General features: G+C 44.0%; 1 protein-coding gene across 1 annotated transcript in view; it reads right to left on the bottom strand.

Moving 5' to 3' along the window:
* Positions 1 to 15681, bottom strand: part of LOC149489397 (prion-like-(Q/N-rich) domain-bearing protein 25) — a 33869-nt gene that overhangs the window by 2058 nt on the left and 16130 nt on the right. The window contains exons 2-6 of the mRNA XM_089713689.1: positions 14822 to 14918; positions 2848 to 2982; positions 2117 to 2254; positions 1293 to 1422; positions 53 to 189 (exon numbers count right to left, since the gene is read on the bottom strand). Coding sequence (XP_089569815.1) covers positions 53 to 189; positions 1293 to 1422; positions 2117 to 2254; positions 2848 to 2982; positions 14822 to 14894 — 613 coding nt within the window. The 5' untranslated portion in view covers positions 14895 to 14918. The remainder of the gene's footprint in view (positions 1 to 52; positions 190 to 1292; positions 1423 to 2116; positions 2255 to 2847; positions 2983 to 14821; positions 14919 to 15681) is intronic.

Here is a 15681-nt window from a genome sequence, read left to right as displayed (position 1 = left end):
GCTTTATAGTGTAAAATTCTTCTAACTAAATAATAAACACTAAACAACTCACACTCCACACACGCGTTGATGTCCTCCTGCGCGACCCAGTTGTCTCTACACCGGCAAGTGCCGCGACACTCAAGCCCTGGCCCTGCGCATTGAAGGTTGTCCTCACACTGCTCGCCTAGAAGGGCATCTCGGACACATCTGTGGAAAAAAAATGGTTGTCTGTAAAGTCGGTTTACTGACGAAGGTTGAACGTGACGATTGTGCTTCTTTGCCGCTCGTTCCGCGCTCTCGCTGGCACTTCAAGCCTTACGTGGAACGCCTCAGATCGAGGTAACGCCGCATGAGTCATGTTTTTTCGTGCGTGCAGCCGGCTCTATCGAATTATAAGACGTTGTCACGTCAAACTCAAACTCAAACTCAAACATTCATTTATTCAATTAGACTACTATTTAGTAGCACTTTCGAATCGTCATTACATAAGTATTTTTAACATTTACCACCGATTCGGAAAGCAGTATCTATGGAGAAGAATCGGCAAGAAACTCCATAGTTGCTCTTTTAAATCATGTCAATATTACATAATATGTAACTTATATCTAACTACATAATATATCATAATATTCCAAAGAACTGTCCTGTGGTTTTTACGCGATAACCCTCCATGGGTCTTTATCGTCTATATATTCCTGAATACTGTAGTACGCTCTCTGAACTAGTACATTTTTTATATAAGTTTTAAATTTAGAACTACTAAACTCTTTAATATTGTGAGGAATTCTACGTCAAAAAGATGATTACGATGCTTAAAAAAATCTTCAGAGCCAAATTTCCGAGGGCCAAAGTGAAACATGTTTTTCCGTTAGTCAATTTCAGGGTGCAATTTAGAACCTAGTGGCATAACTAATAACGACACAATTTACTGTCACAAAAAAGTTCGGAAGTTCACTGCATGTCAATCAGAATATCTTTTTTTGGCACAGATCTATTGAAATATCAGTTCCAATCGGTGTAGGTAACAATGTGAAAAAACGAAAGGTTTTTTCCATGTCTAAGCTTAGCCAAAACTCTAATAAAATATCTCAATTTTGTGTTTATAACATGTAATAAACAGTGTTGTTCAATGTTCGGTGGTTTGTTTTCGACATCAACCACAAAATCAGAACAACAGCTCAATGCCAATTTCAATTAGGTATACCATTAACTTTGCTTCTAATGCTCACGTTCCAACTGTCCAATCTCACCTCCCTTAATAGGACACTCGGGAGCCTATCATTCAAAGTTCGACCCTATTAACAACTCACCTAGTCCCATTATCCCTTGGACTGAACTGCAGCTGGCAAGTACAATACCCTCGCACACAGAACGCCTGTCGCTCCGGACCAGGTTCCCCGAGATAACAGTTCTGATCTACCACACAGCGCTCACCGACCACTGAAATTGGAAAATTTGTGGTTCAGGGAACTATATGACGTCAATATTGTCTATTAAAGTTATTTCTGTAACGTTGAAAGTTTTGCAAATTATTGTGATTGTTTTGCAAATAATGATGGATCTCACGTGCTAGATATAGCATATTATATATATTAATTTAAACAATAGAACGCCTATTGCACTACACATAACACAATATATTAAAAGAAATTACTGTACTTCAATGTCCAGCCTAATGGAATGCTTTATTTATACTATTCCACTTTTTCCCAGGGCAATCTCTATTCTTACTGTACGATTGAGTAATCGACAATGTGACTTCCCGGAATACGATCCGCTGATGTAGCACCTTTTATTATTTTGAATTATTTTAACATATTTAAATAGTTCGCATTACGAATCCGCACCGGACGGTACGGAATCTCAATCCTAATCTTCACTTATTTCATCCCATCTGTCCATTTACAGCAATATCTCAAATAAACATTTCTTTTTTATTATCGATAGGGAAGCGCTTGACCACTGTCTCGCCTGATGTTAAGCTGAGATGTGGTCTAAGATGGAACGCGCTTCCCTAGAAGGTAACTGTTCACACTACGCTTGAAGACCCAATTATCTCAAAATATCTCTTATAATTTATCCCAACCCCGAACACTTATTATGTGTGAGTGAGGGTGTGTGTGTGTGCACATACCAGCGCTTTCATAGCATCGGTCGGTATCAAGATGAGCGCCGGTTGCGCACGCGCACGTGCCGTCTACGCACTCAGAGTGCACACCCATCGTGGAGTGGCATTGGATGTGCTGTACACATGCTTCGCCGTTGCGGGCCTCTGGAAATAAGATAATGTTCTATTAATTAACTATATCATTGAGCATTTAATGACGAACATGTTTGATAAAATTCAGTTTGGGCGTAGCTAAGTATGGAGATGAAAACATAAAATTCAGGCGAAAATATTAAACAGGTATTAAAAAAGGAACTAATCTATATATATAAAAGAAAGTCGTGTTAGTTACTCCACTTATAACTCAAGAACGGCTGAACCGATTTAGCTGAAAATTGGCAGGGAGGTAGTTTAGAACCAGGTTGAAGGACATAGGATACTAAATATGTACCACGGGCGAAGCCGGGGCGGACCACTAGTTAATAATATTGGCAAGGCTGAAAAAATTGGATGCTTGATGATTGTCAACATATTACAAGTTTCAGCAAACTCTTGATAGCTCTCTTGGTGCAGTGTCCTTAAGGCAATTTGAAATAGAGTGAGAATCAATTTTATTTATGTCATATTTGTCCGAAGCATCATTACACTTTAACAAAAGATTTTGAAAGTTTCTTATCCAGCCTCACCAATAAAAGACGTGATATCTTCCTACCTCACCAATTCCTTCCTACTCCTCATTATAAAAGCCAAATCCTTACCTTTCAAGCACCCCTTATGCGTGCTATTAACAGCCGCGTACACGAAGCCATCCTTGCAGACGCAGTAGCTGCTCTGCTTGCAGAAAGCATTGTCTGGACACTGGATGTCCGTGTTGCAGACATTTCCAGTCCTCCCTGGGAAAAATACTTCCATTAGTATACATAAACTAACTTGAAATACGCAAAATCGAGACCTCTCAAAGCTCAAGATGTGCAATTTTTTAAAAGACAATTGTTGATGATTTGTTTCTATTGGCGCGTCTATCCATAGCGCGATTCTCTCAATAAATGCACTGTTATCACTACATAGTATAAAACAAAGTCGCTTACTCTCTCCTGTATGATTAAATCTTTAAAAGTACGCAACGGATTTTGATGCGGTTTTTTTTTAATAGATAGAGTGATTCAAGAGGAAGGTTTTAGTATATAATTTATTAGGTTTTAGACAAAGCGGGCGAAGCCGCGGGCGGTAAGCTAGTGTACAAATAAATTGAACCAGTTTCTGAGATAATCTCGTTTTACTGAAACTCTCTTATCCAGCTTTATAGAATTAGATGTAGAAACAAAAAACTATGTAATACAATCCTTACAGATTTTTTCAACATTACGGGAGTTACAGAGTCTGGCAAAAGATTTAAGTTTTATTTTTTTGTTATAACCTCGTCTTCTAGTATTATTCTTTCTTATGTTGTCGAATAAAGTAAAGAAAATATGTATAAAGAATATCAAACACTTAGTACCATATCTTATTATTTTCTGATTGATTCACCATTTTATATTCATTTCATAGCACATTGTTACTTTCATTACTTCGTATGATTGTCTGTGCGACCTCTATGAGAGTGATTTTCACACAATGCAACAAGTTATGTAATTTAATTGGTGGTTTTTATCAACTTTCTATTAAGAATACATTCATACTGAAATCTAGATAATTCAATCACTCTAAATGCAATATTTTTAGGGTTCCGTACTCTAAGGGTAAAACGGGACCCTATTACTAAGTATCCGCTGTCTGTCTATCGCTTCGTTTCGTATTTCCGTTACCGCTATAACAACGAATATAAAAATTAAAAAAAAGGGATTCCCCTTATTACGGAACCCTTCGTGCGCGAGTCTGACTCGCACTTTGCAGGTTTTTTTTTATTTTCAATCATATTAATGTACCGTAAAGTTTTTAGACGTTATTCCATTATCATATTTGTTGATAAGAAATTAATTCGTCTAGATAACCTAGTGGGGTAAGTAAATAAACAAATTGGGACATTTTTCACATATATATTTACGCACACACTCACATTTGACATTACTATTACATATATGGAGTATAATTATAGATCTATATCTCCAGTCTTTTTGCACACTACTTATAAGAAAAAATGACGTGTGGCACTCGGGGACTGCCGCGGTAAAGCATAGCATGCCTTCAAGCCACACCTCCGAGCCCGTCGGAGTGGGGAGCGTGAGGTTTTTTCGTTACGGAATTTCTCGATTCGGTCCCCGCGCTCAAGGCCCGCGATAGAAGCTATGCAATAGCTTAATAATACCCACTCTAAGTACACATCACACATAATATTTATTATTCTCTTACTAATATCACTTTTCTTGCTCATAATAATTAAGTCATGAAATGACATGCTTGAAAATTTAACAAAGAAAATAATTATCATGGAAAAATTCGCTATCAAATCAAAAATAAACCCGGTAGTAACTGTATTGTTATCAGCCATAGTACTATTATAGATAAGACTGTTTACACACAATCTGTATTGCGGAGACATGTGCAAACTTTGACGTTTTTATTTCACGGTGTGTACTGCCTTTATTTTGTAGGCAAACCTTCTGAAGGTTTTAGCCTTTTATTGCCTATAATAATTGTATTATATAAATTAGTAAATTATGTATAGGTACCTACATCAGATCTCTGTTAAGAGCATTAACTATATAGGTTTGGTTTGAAGTGCTTTTTTAATGTATGTTATGTGTCGTGTTCATTTTAAATAATAGGTACCTACTTATTTCGAAAATTACTCTTCATAATTACCTACTCAGTGATAATCTTTGGAATGCCAAACAAAAGTTTGAACAAATATAGCTACAACAAATGTGTTTTAGCTATATTTATTCAAACATAGTGTTTTTGATTTAATTTAAGTTATTTATGCATGCATTATCAGAACGAAATAAAATTCAAATCATTGAACTAATTTAGTAATTTACGTATCGAAGCTATAAATTGGCAAATTGCAGAGAATAGCGGTGCATTGAGATTTATGTGTTTGTAGAAAGCTTCATGGAATTGTGGACGCTATTAATTCACAGTTATTTACATTTGTGACACTTTTTAACACTTAATTAAGTGTTGAGATTTTGAGAAGAATTTAATGGACATAAAATTTAGTGGTAACTTCTTAATTGTAAAAAGAACGAGTTTATGTATGTTTGTAATTTATTGGCAAGGATTTTAAATTATTATTTTTCTAAGAAAAAAACTAAAAACCGCCGTCAAATGACACAAGCTTTTAAATAAAAATTCAGTAGAAATGAGAATTCCTCCTTTTTTTAAGTAGGTTAAAAAAGTTAATAACTACTTGCTTATAAAAAATTCCACCAAAACGTGTTTAGAATAATAAACATTTTGTTATTACGTAGTGTCTGTAAATAAATCAATGAGATATTGTGTCCTAAGCCTTTTTTTTTTTTTTTTTTTTTTTTTTTTTTTTTTTTATAGTGGGGAAATCTTCCAAAGATACCCACGGCCCCCGGGGAAGGAGCCGTGGGTTATGTCGGATTCTTACCGACTAAAACCCCACTGTGTTCCGTCGAGCCGCTTTAATGATGGGGCCGCGGGTATTTGTTAGAATTCTTCCGCGACCCCCTCGGCGGCAGCCCATCTCCAGGCCAGGCGCAAGCCAAGAACAGGAAAGGTGGTTTGCCTGCTCTTCCCTCCCGTTGGCGGCATGAGCGGAACACGTCTCAAGTCGCCTCACCGCACCGGACGATGGATTACATTCCCCGTTCCACGGCCCGGCGCCCTTCGTCAAGGAGGCACGTTGCGACCGTGTAAAGCGGCCGCAACACGGCGACGACGCCCAATGAGACGTCTGCGCCGGATCGGGTCCGCGTGAGGATCCCTCTCGCGCACCCGCTCTGCCTCCTCTTTCTGCGAGATCACGCTCTCTGAGAATGCGATCACCGCACGCCAGGATCTGTCGCCATCCACCATTGCACGAACAACGGAGGGTAGAGAGAGATCCGGCCCGATTATCGCGACTAAGCGAGCACGGGGCTCGGCCCACGCGGGGCACACGGCAAGAGTGTGATCTGCCGTGTCCTCCGGGCAGGCACACCAGTGGCAGACCATGCTGGGCTCCCTCCTCGCGACTTTACACAGGTACCGCCCGAAGCAGCCGTGCCCGGACAGTATCTGCGTAAGGCGGAAGGTTATGGCCCCGTGCCGCCTGTCGCACCACTCTTGGAGGACTGGACGTATGGCCGCAACCGTCCTCTCACCCGCGCTGGGCTCCTCGAGCCGGCGTTCCCACTCTCGGAACCGCCGCTCGACAGCCTCGGCCCTCCACTCCTTTACTTCCTCGTAGGAAGGATTCACCCCATGTGACCTAGACGCCGAGACGCGGCGATACACGTCCGCTAGCATCTCGGCGTCCAGATCCCATGGCGGCGTTCCGGCCATTACGCAGGCAGCCTCAAAAGACACCGTGCGGTATGCCCTAACTACCCTGAGCGCCATGACCCGCTGCGGCCTCCGCAAGAGGGGTCTGATACGGGCGCTCAGGGTGTCTGCCCAGATGGGGGCCCCGTAGAGGGCCATGGAGCGGATTACGCCAGTGTATAGCCGGCGACACCCACCCCCAGCACCTCTAAGGTTTGGCAGCAAACTTCCCAGTGCTCCGGCCGCCCCTACAAGACGGGGGGCGAGGCGACGGAAGTGCTCCGTGAACCTCCATCGGCTATCCAACACGATGCCTAGGTATCTCATGGTGGTGGTGACCCTGATTGCTACCCCATCCACCCGGATCTCTGCGCCTGCGCTATGTAGCCTCCGGCGACCAGGAAAGAAGATGGCTTCGGATTTCTCCAGCGCCACCCGTAGTCCCAACCGCCGGATGCGGCACACCACCTGCTCAACTCCCGTGGTAGCTAATAAAGCTGCGTCCTCGTATGTGGCCCCACGCGCAGTCACCAGAGTATCGTCGGCGTAACAAGTTACGCCAACACCTGGGAGGTTAGTGGCGCGCAGGACCCAGTCGTACCCGATGTTCCACAGAAGAGGCCCGAGGACCGACCCCTGTGGGACACCGCACGACACTTCCCTCTCACTCCATCCATCGCGGGTTGGATAGGCAACAGTCCTATCTGAAAGGTATGACTGCAGCAGTCGCACCATGTAGCCCGGCACGCGATGATAGTGGAGAGCTTGCAGGATACTGCCCCACGGTAGGGTGTTAAACGCGTTGGCGATGTCCAAAGACACCGCCAGGAGGACTTCTCCACTAGCGGCCGCATCTTCTGCGGTGGCTCTCACGCGAGATATTGCGTCGAGTGTGGACCGACCACGGCGAAAGCCGAACTGGTTCCCGCTGAGGTCTGGTCCCACTCCCTCCAAATGGTTGACGAGGCGAGCTGCGAAAACGCGCTCAAAAAGCTTGCTCACCTCGTCAAGCAATACAATGGGCCTGTACGCTGAGGGCGAATCGCGCGGGCGCCCCTCCTTTCTTAACAGGACCAAATTCCCTGTCTTCCACCTACGGGGAAATTGGCCCCGCTCAAGGCAAGCCGAAAACAACCGCTCCACCCGGGGCCCGAGGGCTTCCAACGCCAGCACCCAAGCTCGGCCAGGTACCCCGTCAGGTCCAGGAGCAGTGTTTTTCCCTTTAAGCCGCGTAACTGCCGACTCCAACTCCTCATGGGTAACGGCAGGGATTTCTTCTGCGGGCTCCTCCTGTGACGCAGGTGTCGCCGCCATCGGCGGAGGAGAATATCTTCCCCGGTCCGGGAACAGAGATACCACAACCTGTTCTAACAGACGGGGCTCGAGAGACTGAGACAGGGGCGGAGCCCACGGGCGGAGCTTCTGTCTCACCCGTTTATACGGCCGACCCCACGGCACTCGGTTCAGACCCTCGAGCATCTCTTCCCATGCTCTATCCTTGGCGCTGCTGATTGCCTCCTTCAGAGAGGTAACGCACTCCCTGTAGGAGGCATACAGTTGCGCTTCCTCCACTTCGTCCCGTGCACTCCGGCGCCGGTGCCTGGTGTACGCCCGCCTCGCAGCCACGCAGGATGCGCGCAGCTGGGCAATTTCGGCGGACCACCAATACATCGGTCTTCTGCGCGGATTAGAGCGAACTCTACTCATGGCCGCATCACACACCTGCGCCATGGCATCAGCCATCCATGCTGCATCGTCCTCTACTGATTCGATCTGCGGTGCAGGGATCCATGCCTGAACTATGGCAGCCTCAATTAGGAGTTCCCTATCGAGACTACGAATCGACCAACGTGGACGTCCACCATTTAGGGAAGGCTCACCGCGAAACGCGGATGGCGCAGAGACGCTGAAGCGGATGTATCTGTGGTCCGATAGCGTTTCCACATCAGTTACAACCCTCCAGTCGCTAATTCGCCTTGCGAGGGGGGGGCTAGCGAAGGTGATGTCGACGATGGAGCCCCCTCTTTGCCGCACGCATGTTAGCTCACTCCCGCGATTTACGACCGAGAGATCAGCTGCGACCGCCCAGTCCTGCAGCACCGCACCCCGCGCATTTCTCACCGATGATCCCCATGCCATTGATTTGGCATTGAAATCTCCGGCTAGAAGCACGGGCTGCGAAGGAGCGAGGTCAATCAGTTCCCCAAGATCTGCCAGGAACCGCTCGAATTCATCCAGGCTACGGTTGGGAGAGAAGTAGACCCCGATCACTGTGTTACCATTGATCGAGGCCGAGACACAACCCTGCCGCCGGACTACCCTTTCCATTACTGTGCCGCCCTGCGTTATTAGCGTCACCAGTCCATCCAAGTCGGCCGCCCAGTTGTCCCGGGACGGCACGAAATAGGGCTCAGCCACCACCGCCACATCTATCCGCCACTCCGCCAGACTCTGGAGCAAAAGATCCTGAGCTCCGGCGCAGTGGTTGATATTGCCTTGGAGGAAATGGAGGAGAGCCATTACTGCGTTTCCATTTCGCTAACCGTCACATTCGCCTCGACGGGCGCGGGACAAGGACCCGGCGCGGTACCTGGACCATCGCGTCCCCGATTTCCTCTTTTCCGCTTGGGAGCCTTGCAAGCCGGGCCCCCGAGCCGATGACCTGCCGGTAGCTTGGCCTCGGAGCATAGAACGCAGCGAGCGGCGGAGGCAGAACATTCCCCGGCCTTGTGGTCTGTTTCTCCACATCGGAAACAGACGTTACTCCTATCTACGGGCGAATTGCACGCAGCTCTTACGTGCCCCACCTCTAGGCATCGGAAGCACCGCTGCGGCTTCACCCTGCCAAGCGTGACACTTGCAGAGATCCACCCTACTTGGATACGGCCCACCTGTGCCACCTTCTTTGCCGCGGCTATCGGGCAGCTCACCCAGGCTGAAGTCAAGCCGCGAGAGCCCACGCGCAGTCCACTACACTTAACGTGTTCTGTAGGGCATTCTCCTGCCTGAGAAATCGCAGCCACGACATCATCTACAGCCGCCGAGTCGTCCAAGCCGATGATGTGCACTTCAGTGCATTTCACCGGCCTGGAAACCTTGACGGTGCCTTCGTCCCAAATCTCCCGCAGCTTTGCAGCGAGAGCATCTGCCTCCTTCGAGCTTGCGGCACCAGGGATTTCTAAAATCCTTGCTCCAGTCGCGGCACGCTTGAACCGCAGCGCACCTACACCGATTTCCGCCAGATTAATCTTTTGGCGTGATCCAGCCATTATAGAGGCATAAGTGACGCCTCGCTCCTCTGCGCTTGGCTGCAGAGCAATTACGACAGCCGAGGACGAAGGGTTGCGCAACCTCTGCGCCCTCGTGCGCACTCGCGCCGGCCCCTTTTTCTTTTTCGCCTTGCCCTTCTTTCCGACGACCGTCCATTCCTGCTCCAGCCGTTGCTGCAACTGGGGAGCAGAAGAAGTGGTGGGCACAGTCTTTTCAGCTGGCTTGGTCTTTTCCGGCTGCCGTGCAGCCTTACCCTTGCCCTTCCCCTTGGCTTTTGCAGCTGGATCCGGTTTTGCAGGCTTCGCAGCAGGCTGTTCCGGTTTTCTCGCCTTTGCTGGAGCAGCACCTTTCGCTTGCGCCCTATTAGGGGGCTTTGGCGGCGGAAGAGGAGGAAAGTCCTCAGTTGGGGCTTGCCCAACCGCCATTTCCTCAACCCTGCCATCCCCCGCCAATGGAGGCCTTACACGCCTTTTTGGAGGGAGGCGCTCCTCCAACGCTTCAAACCGGGCGTCCACCATTCCCCCAACCTGCCGCATAATCTCCGCGGTCAGATCAGAGTCCACTCGCGTTTGCATGGGCTGTGCGGTCCCTATTATGGCCTTCAGCTCTCCCACCTCTTTTCGGAGGCCCGCGATTTCCGCCTGTAACTGAGTGTTCGCAGCTTGCAGCTGCCGCGTCTCCTCTGATGCAGTACGCTGTGCAAGAAGCACCGCCGCTTCTTGAATGGTGTCTGAGGCATCCTTGAGGGAACGTTTGAATGCCACCCTTAGGTTGGTCGATTTTGCACGCACCTGCTCGATGGCATCCAGGCTCTCCTCTATACGGCGTTGGAGGGCCGCGGTAGAATCGTCGGCAAGACGTCCGTCCCCAGTTTCTCCAGCGCGGGAGGTACCGGCTCGAGAGGCTCGGGTGACCTGCGTCTCCTCGCTAGCCTCGAGCTCCGATTCCCTCCGTATGCGCGACAAGGCCTTCCTAGCCGCTGTCATGTCCGCTAGGGTCTTTCTTGCAGAGGCTGTACCTGCACAGAGCCCAGCTGCTGCAGCCCCTCGCCCTTTGCCCCTTTTCGAGGCTTTCTTGGCCTGCCGCGTTCGGCCTTCTTCTGTGGAGGAGCCTGAGCAGCTCGCTCCAGAGGACCGCTTTCGCTTGGCCCACAGTCTATCCTCCTCATATGACTGGACCGTCATGAGACTATCTACGGACGTTGCCGTGGACAGCCCACTGGGTCCAGTCTTCCTCCTTCTGGTTTCAACGCGCCCCGTTTGGGTGCGCGCCTCCACCCCACGTTCCGTTTCACTAAGCTTATCGGTCTCCGTTAATCGTTTGCCAGTGGTCAGTTGCTCAGTAGCATTAGGGCCTGATGCATCACCCGTATGGCGGCCAGTGCCCCCTCCAGAATACGATGGGGCTGACGGTTCTGTCCCGTCGGGACAGTCCCGTGAGGGATTCTCCACACTCGAAGCGAGGTGGTACCCTCCTGGAGTAGTTTTCGTTTTATTGACCTCCATTTTTGCTTTTTTATTAACCAGGGGGCGCTCCCCTGAGACATCTCTATCTGCCGGATTCCCACCGACCATTCATCCTCTCGCCGAGTGTCACTGACTTAGGATTGGGGTAATTTTTTATAGGGGTTGTCTTCCCCGCAGTCCCGAAAGACTCCCGGCCCTGTCTGCCATCCTGCGAGCAAAAGCTCCGCTGGCCCCTTTGAGCCACAGACACGCACCAAAGCGCCAATCGCCATGCATCTCCTGTTTACTCTTCTAATAAGAGAAGAACAGAGAGCAACCAGCTCGGTCCATATTCGCTTCACTCAAGGTGCTGGCTTGCACCCCAAGCTACTGAGCCCCTCCGCCGCGACAAGGCTTGGACCACGGGGGGATTGTGTCCTAAGCCTGCCTGATAAAAGCCTGATACCTTATTTTTATTTACGTACATTGAAGACCTTTTAAATAATTTAATCTATATTAAAATATCATGATTCACGACATAAGTTACATGTTTTTCAAAGGAAACAGTTTTAATATGCTAATTAAGTAATTACTAATTAGTTAATTACCAACTAATAGCCATTTAAGTTAATACTTTAAATTTAAATTAATTTGAGGTAACACTGTCCTGATACGGTTATCACGAACGGCGTGACCCACTTTGATGAGATTCTTGTTAGTCAATATAAACAAACACCATAAATGATGTGTAAATTACATTTTTATGGTGTCTCTACTTAGAAGCACGAATTAATTCTGATTTGTCTATGATTTTTTCTTTCTCATTTATGTAAGTACATACTAGATATCCGCCCGCGGCTTCGCCCGCCAAAGGAAAACCCGCATACTTCCCGTTCCAGAGGTATTTCCGGGATAAATAAATAATATATAGTTACTAATATATACATAGTTACATTTATAACAATGAAAGCGTGACGTCCTTATGTAATATCTCATGTAAGTATACGCGGAATGGCTGTATCGTTTTTAAGCAAATGTATTCAGAACGGTATATTATAACCAAATTATTATATTACATACGCGAAGTTATTCGTGCAATTTTTTATGTTTTTGTATGTTTGTCCATTACTAATAACTAGAGCCCATCTAAAATAAATCTTTAATTGAAAAAAAAGTTAAAGATATCCAATTGTATAAAAAATTTGTTTTCGAGGACAGAAAAAAAATGTTTGAGTTTGATTAAAAAAAAATTGACCCTTTAATTTATATTTGAATTTATTTACAAAAAATTCTACTGTTCTAGTCTTTTCAAAACGCATTAAAAATAAAAAGCATATTATTTTATGATTATAAACTCAGTAGTTTCAGCTAACGATATTTCATAGATTTAATAAAATCTGCTTCGTGTCAAATAAGTGTGAAATAAAATATAGTAACGATACAGTTGTAAAAAGAAATAACCGTAATAAAGCAATTTACTTGAGAATAACAATAAAAACGGTAATATTTCTCTATGATTCAATATTATGATTGATTTTTATTTGCATTCTAGTCTGTAGACTGAGAGTAAAGATTCTGTATATGTAATATGTATTGATATTATACAAATAAAAATGGTTCATTCTTTAGTATCTATAACTTGACTTACTTGACTTATGTTCCTGTGTCCCCTAGCTGGGGCAGAGGGCATCCCCAGTTAGGGTTGCCAACTTTTTTTACAAGAAATAAAGTATATTCAGGTCTATGAAGATTATTAAACAGTATTTTAGCAAAACAAAGAGTATTAATTGTAGTGTGCGCCCTCTGACTAAATAAAAAAAATTTGTGAGCGTCTAAATGTAACACATAATAATGTGTCTGCACTTGATGCTGATGCTGAAAACAGTATTTTGTATACTTTTTTTTGTTAAACAGCAAAAAGTATAATTTAGTGAAAAACTGTAGAATACTGTTTAAAACAGTATAGTTGGCAACCCTATCCACAGTGCTCCGCCAGGCGATTCTATCGAGAGCTTCCCTATCCGTATAGTATAGGTAATGTTAGTAGTTCCGTATCTATAACTACTAACATTATAAAGCTGATGAGTTTGTTGTGAAGAGAACGCGCTAATCTCAAGAACAACTGCCCCCTAGACAAGTAGCTTTCTATTAGCGTAAAGTTCAATAGAATAGATTATGAATGTATGAGATTGACGTTTGATTACGACGACGACGACGATTGATTATGTCAATCTCATACATTCATTATCTATTCTATTGAACTTTACGCTAATAGAAAGCCACTTGTCTAGGGGGGCTGGTCCGATTTGAAAAACTGTGTTGTACCTAAATAGGTACAACACAGTTCTCTAAACAATAGAGAAAATTTGTTCCAAACACATTTGTGTTTTTTGTTAATCTATAAGTAGGTACTTGTTTGTATTTGGACGATTTCAGATTGATCTTCATGGATATTCGATCTTCCTGCCTTTCTCACTTAGAATAGCTTAACAACTTGCTTCAATACAAGACATAATTACGAAGCTTGTAGTATCCACTTTACTACTACAATAGATTCTCTCGATTTTTTTTTCGATGTAACATAGAACAACTACCGCCTTAATCTTAAGGCCAAGATTGTATAACGAAGATTAACTTTATCAAAATATTTTATGAAATACAGTAAACATTTCAAAACTATTTGTATCAGGGCTACATGCTATTATGTTTAGAGTGACGTGATTTTCATGTGAATATAATCCTTTGGCACACTTTTGTGTTTACTCTGTTTGATAAAATTAAAAATATATTAATTCCCTCTCAAATAATGACAAATCATGTTTGTCATTCTGTTGAAATGCAGTATTTGAATCCTAATATAACATCCTAGACAACAATATTAGATATTTGTATGGATAACTAGCGGTCCGCCCCGGCTTCGCCCGTGGTACATATTTACGTTTTCTCTTCATAAGAACCATCCTCGCACTTCAAGGAATATAATAAAAAAAGAATTATCGAAATCGGTTCAGCCGTTCTCGAGTTATGCGCTTACCAACACATTTTACGATTCATTTTTATATTATAGAAGATATATATTTATTACATAAGTTAGAGTCTATAGGTTCTAATAAGCAACAACTTTTCTATTCTTATTATGTAATCTATTGTCTTGAAATCGTTTCTCTATATATTGGACTTTATGAAGTGCATCATAGTATACACATTACAAATAAAATAATCATACAATTAATTAATACCGAAAAATGTCCAAGTTCTAAATACAACAATTAAAAATAAATGAAACTCCAAAAACCAAAATACACAATTTTTACACACCCACATCTCAAACAGTTAGTACGTATTGAAAATTGAACAACAAACTCATACTCAAAATACACGACTTTTACACACCCACACTCACCCACATCTCAAACAGTCACGTATTAATAACTATTGAAAATTACCCATCAAAATATATTAAAAAAAAACTTTAAAAAATCACAAAAAATCCACTTAAGTACATAACGTAAATACCAAATCACACCACACCATTCAAATCTGGCACTCAACACAACCTAAAAAAAATAAATAAAAAAAAACTTACGTTTCTCCGGCCCCTGCGCGAGTCCAAGGTCCAAAACCGCGAAGCCCAAGAGGGCCAGTATGTAACCTTTCATGTCACCAGCGCGCGCGATTCACGTCTAGAGAATAATATAATTAAAACATCGCATACAGATAAGATAGTGTTATCTTTTGATTAATTGTGATAGGAAAAACACGGGTCACGAGACAAAGGGCTGGAGGGGATCGCAGCATCAGTTGGTCCATTTGTTCAGATTTTTATACGAAAGATTGGATAAATTAATATCAATGTTGTTGTATAATTTTGATTGGTACCGTTATTGTGTTTTGAGAGGACAATATTACGATATACTAGATCCTAAAAGATAGATAGACTAGGTAGGTATACTCTTCTGAGAGCTTGTGAATGCCTCCAGACATTTCCTAAACATTTAAGAATTTTTTTTACGGATGCCGAAGCCCCTTTACTATTCAAGTTGGCGAATGCCGAATAACACTATTTTATTTTTTGTAATTTATATTACACTAGATAAGTAGTGTTTTTTTTAATTCTAATACCTATGCGACGTAAGCAGAAACATACAGTAAAAAAATGAACCTTGATTTCAGATTAATTTGCCATTCAGTCATTGCCTTCAAAGTCTAAAGTAATGTAAAGCGGAGTCAACGACAGTTTTCTAATACTATAGAAAGATCCAATCAAAAACAAAGAAGCTGTAATAACCCAAAATTCATACTAATGTTTCGCTCCAACGACCACACAGAGTGATTTCACACGAAATTTACTGTTGCGTTACAGATATTAGAGCCCTTCCACACAGTACAAGTTAAAACATTGTAAGTAACTAGATTTTATAATTATTTGGAAGGAAAATAAAGAAA

Source organism: Colias philodice, chromosome 3 (assembly GCF_061535455.1).
Source record: "Colias philodice isolate Cphi_HAF_F1 chromosome 3, ilColPhil1 Martin Lab GWU primary, whole genome shotgun sequence".
In the NCBI taxonomy this organism is placed as follows: domain Eukaryota; kingdom Metazoa; phylum Arthropoda; class Insecta; order Lepidoptera; family Pieridae; genus Colias; species Colias philodice.
Note: the sequence above shows the minus strand (reverse complement) of the source record. Positions and strands in the feature narration are given on the sequence as shown.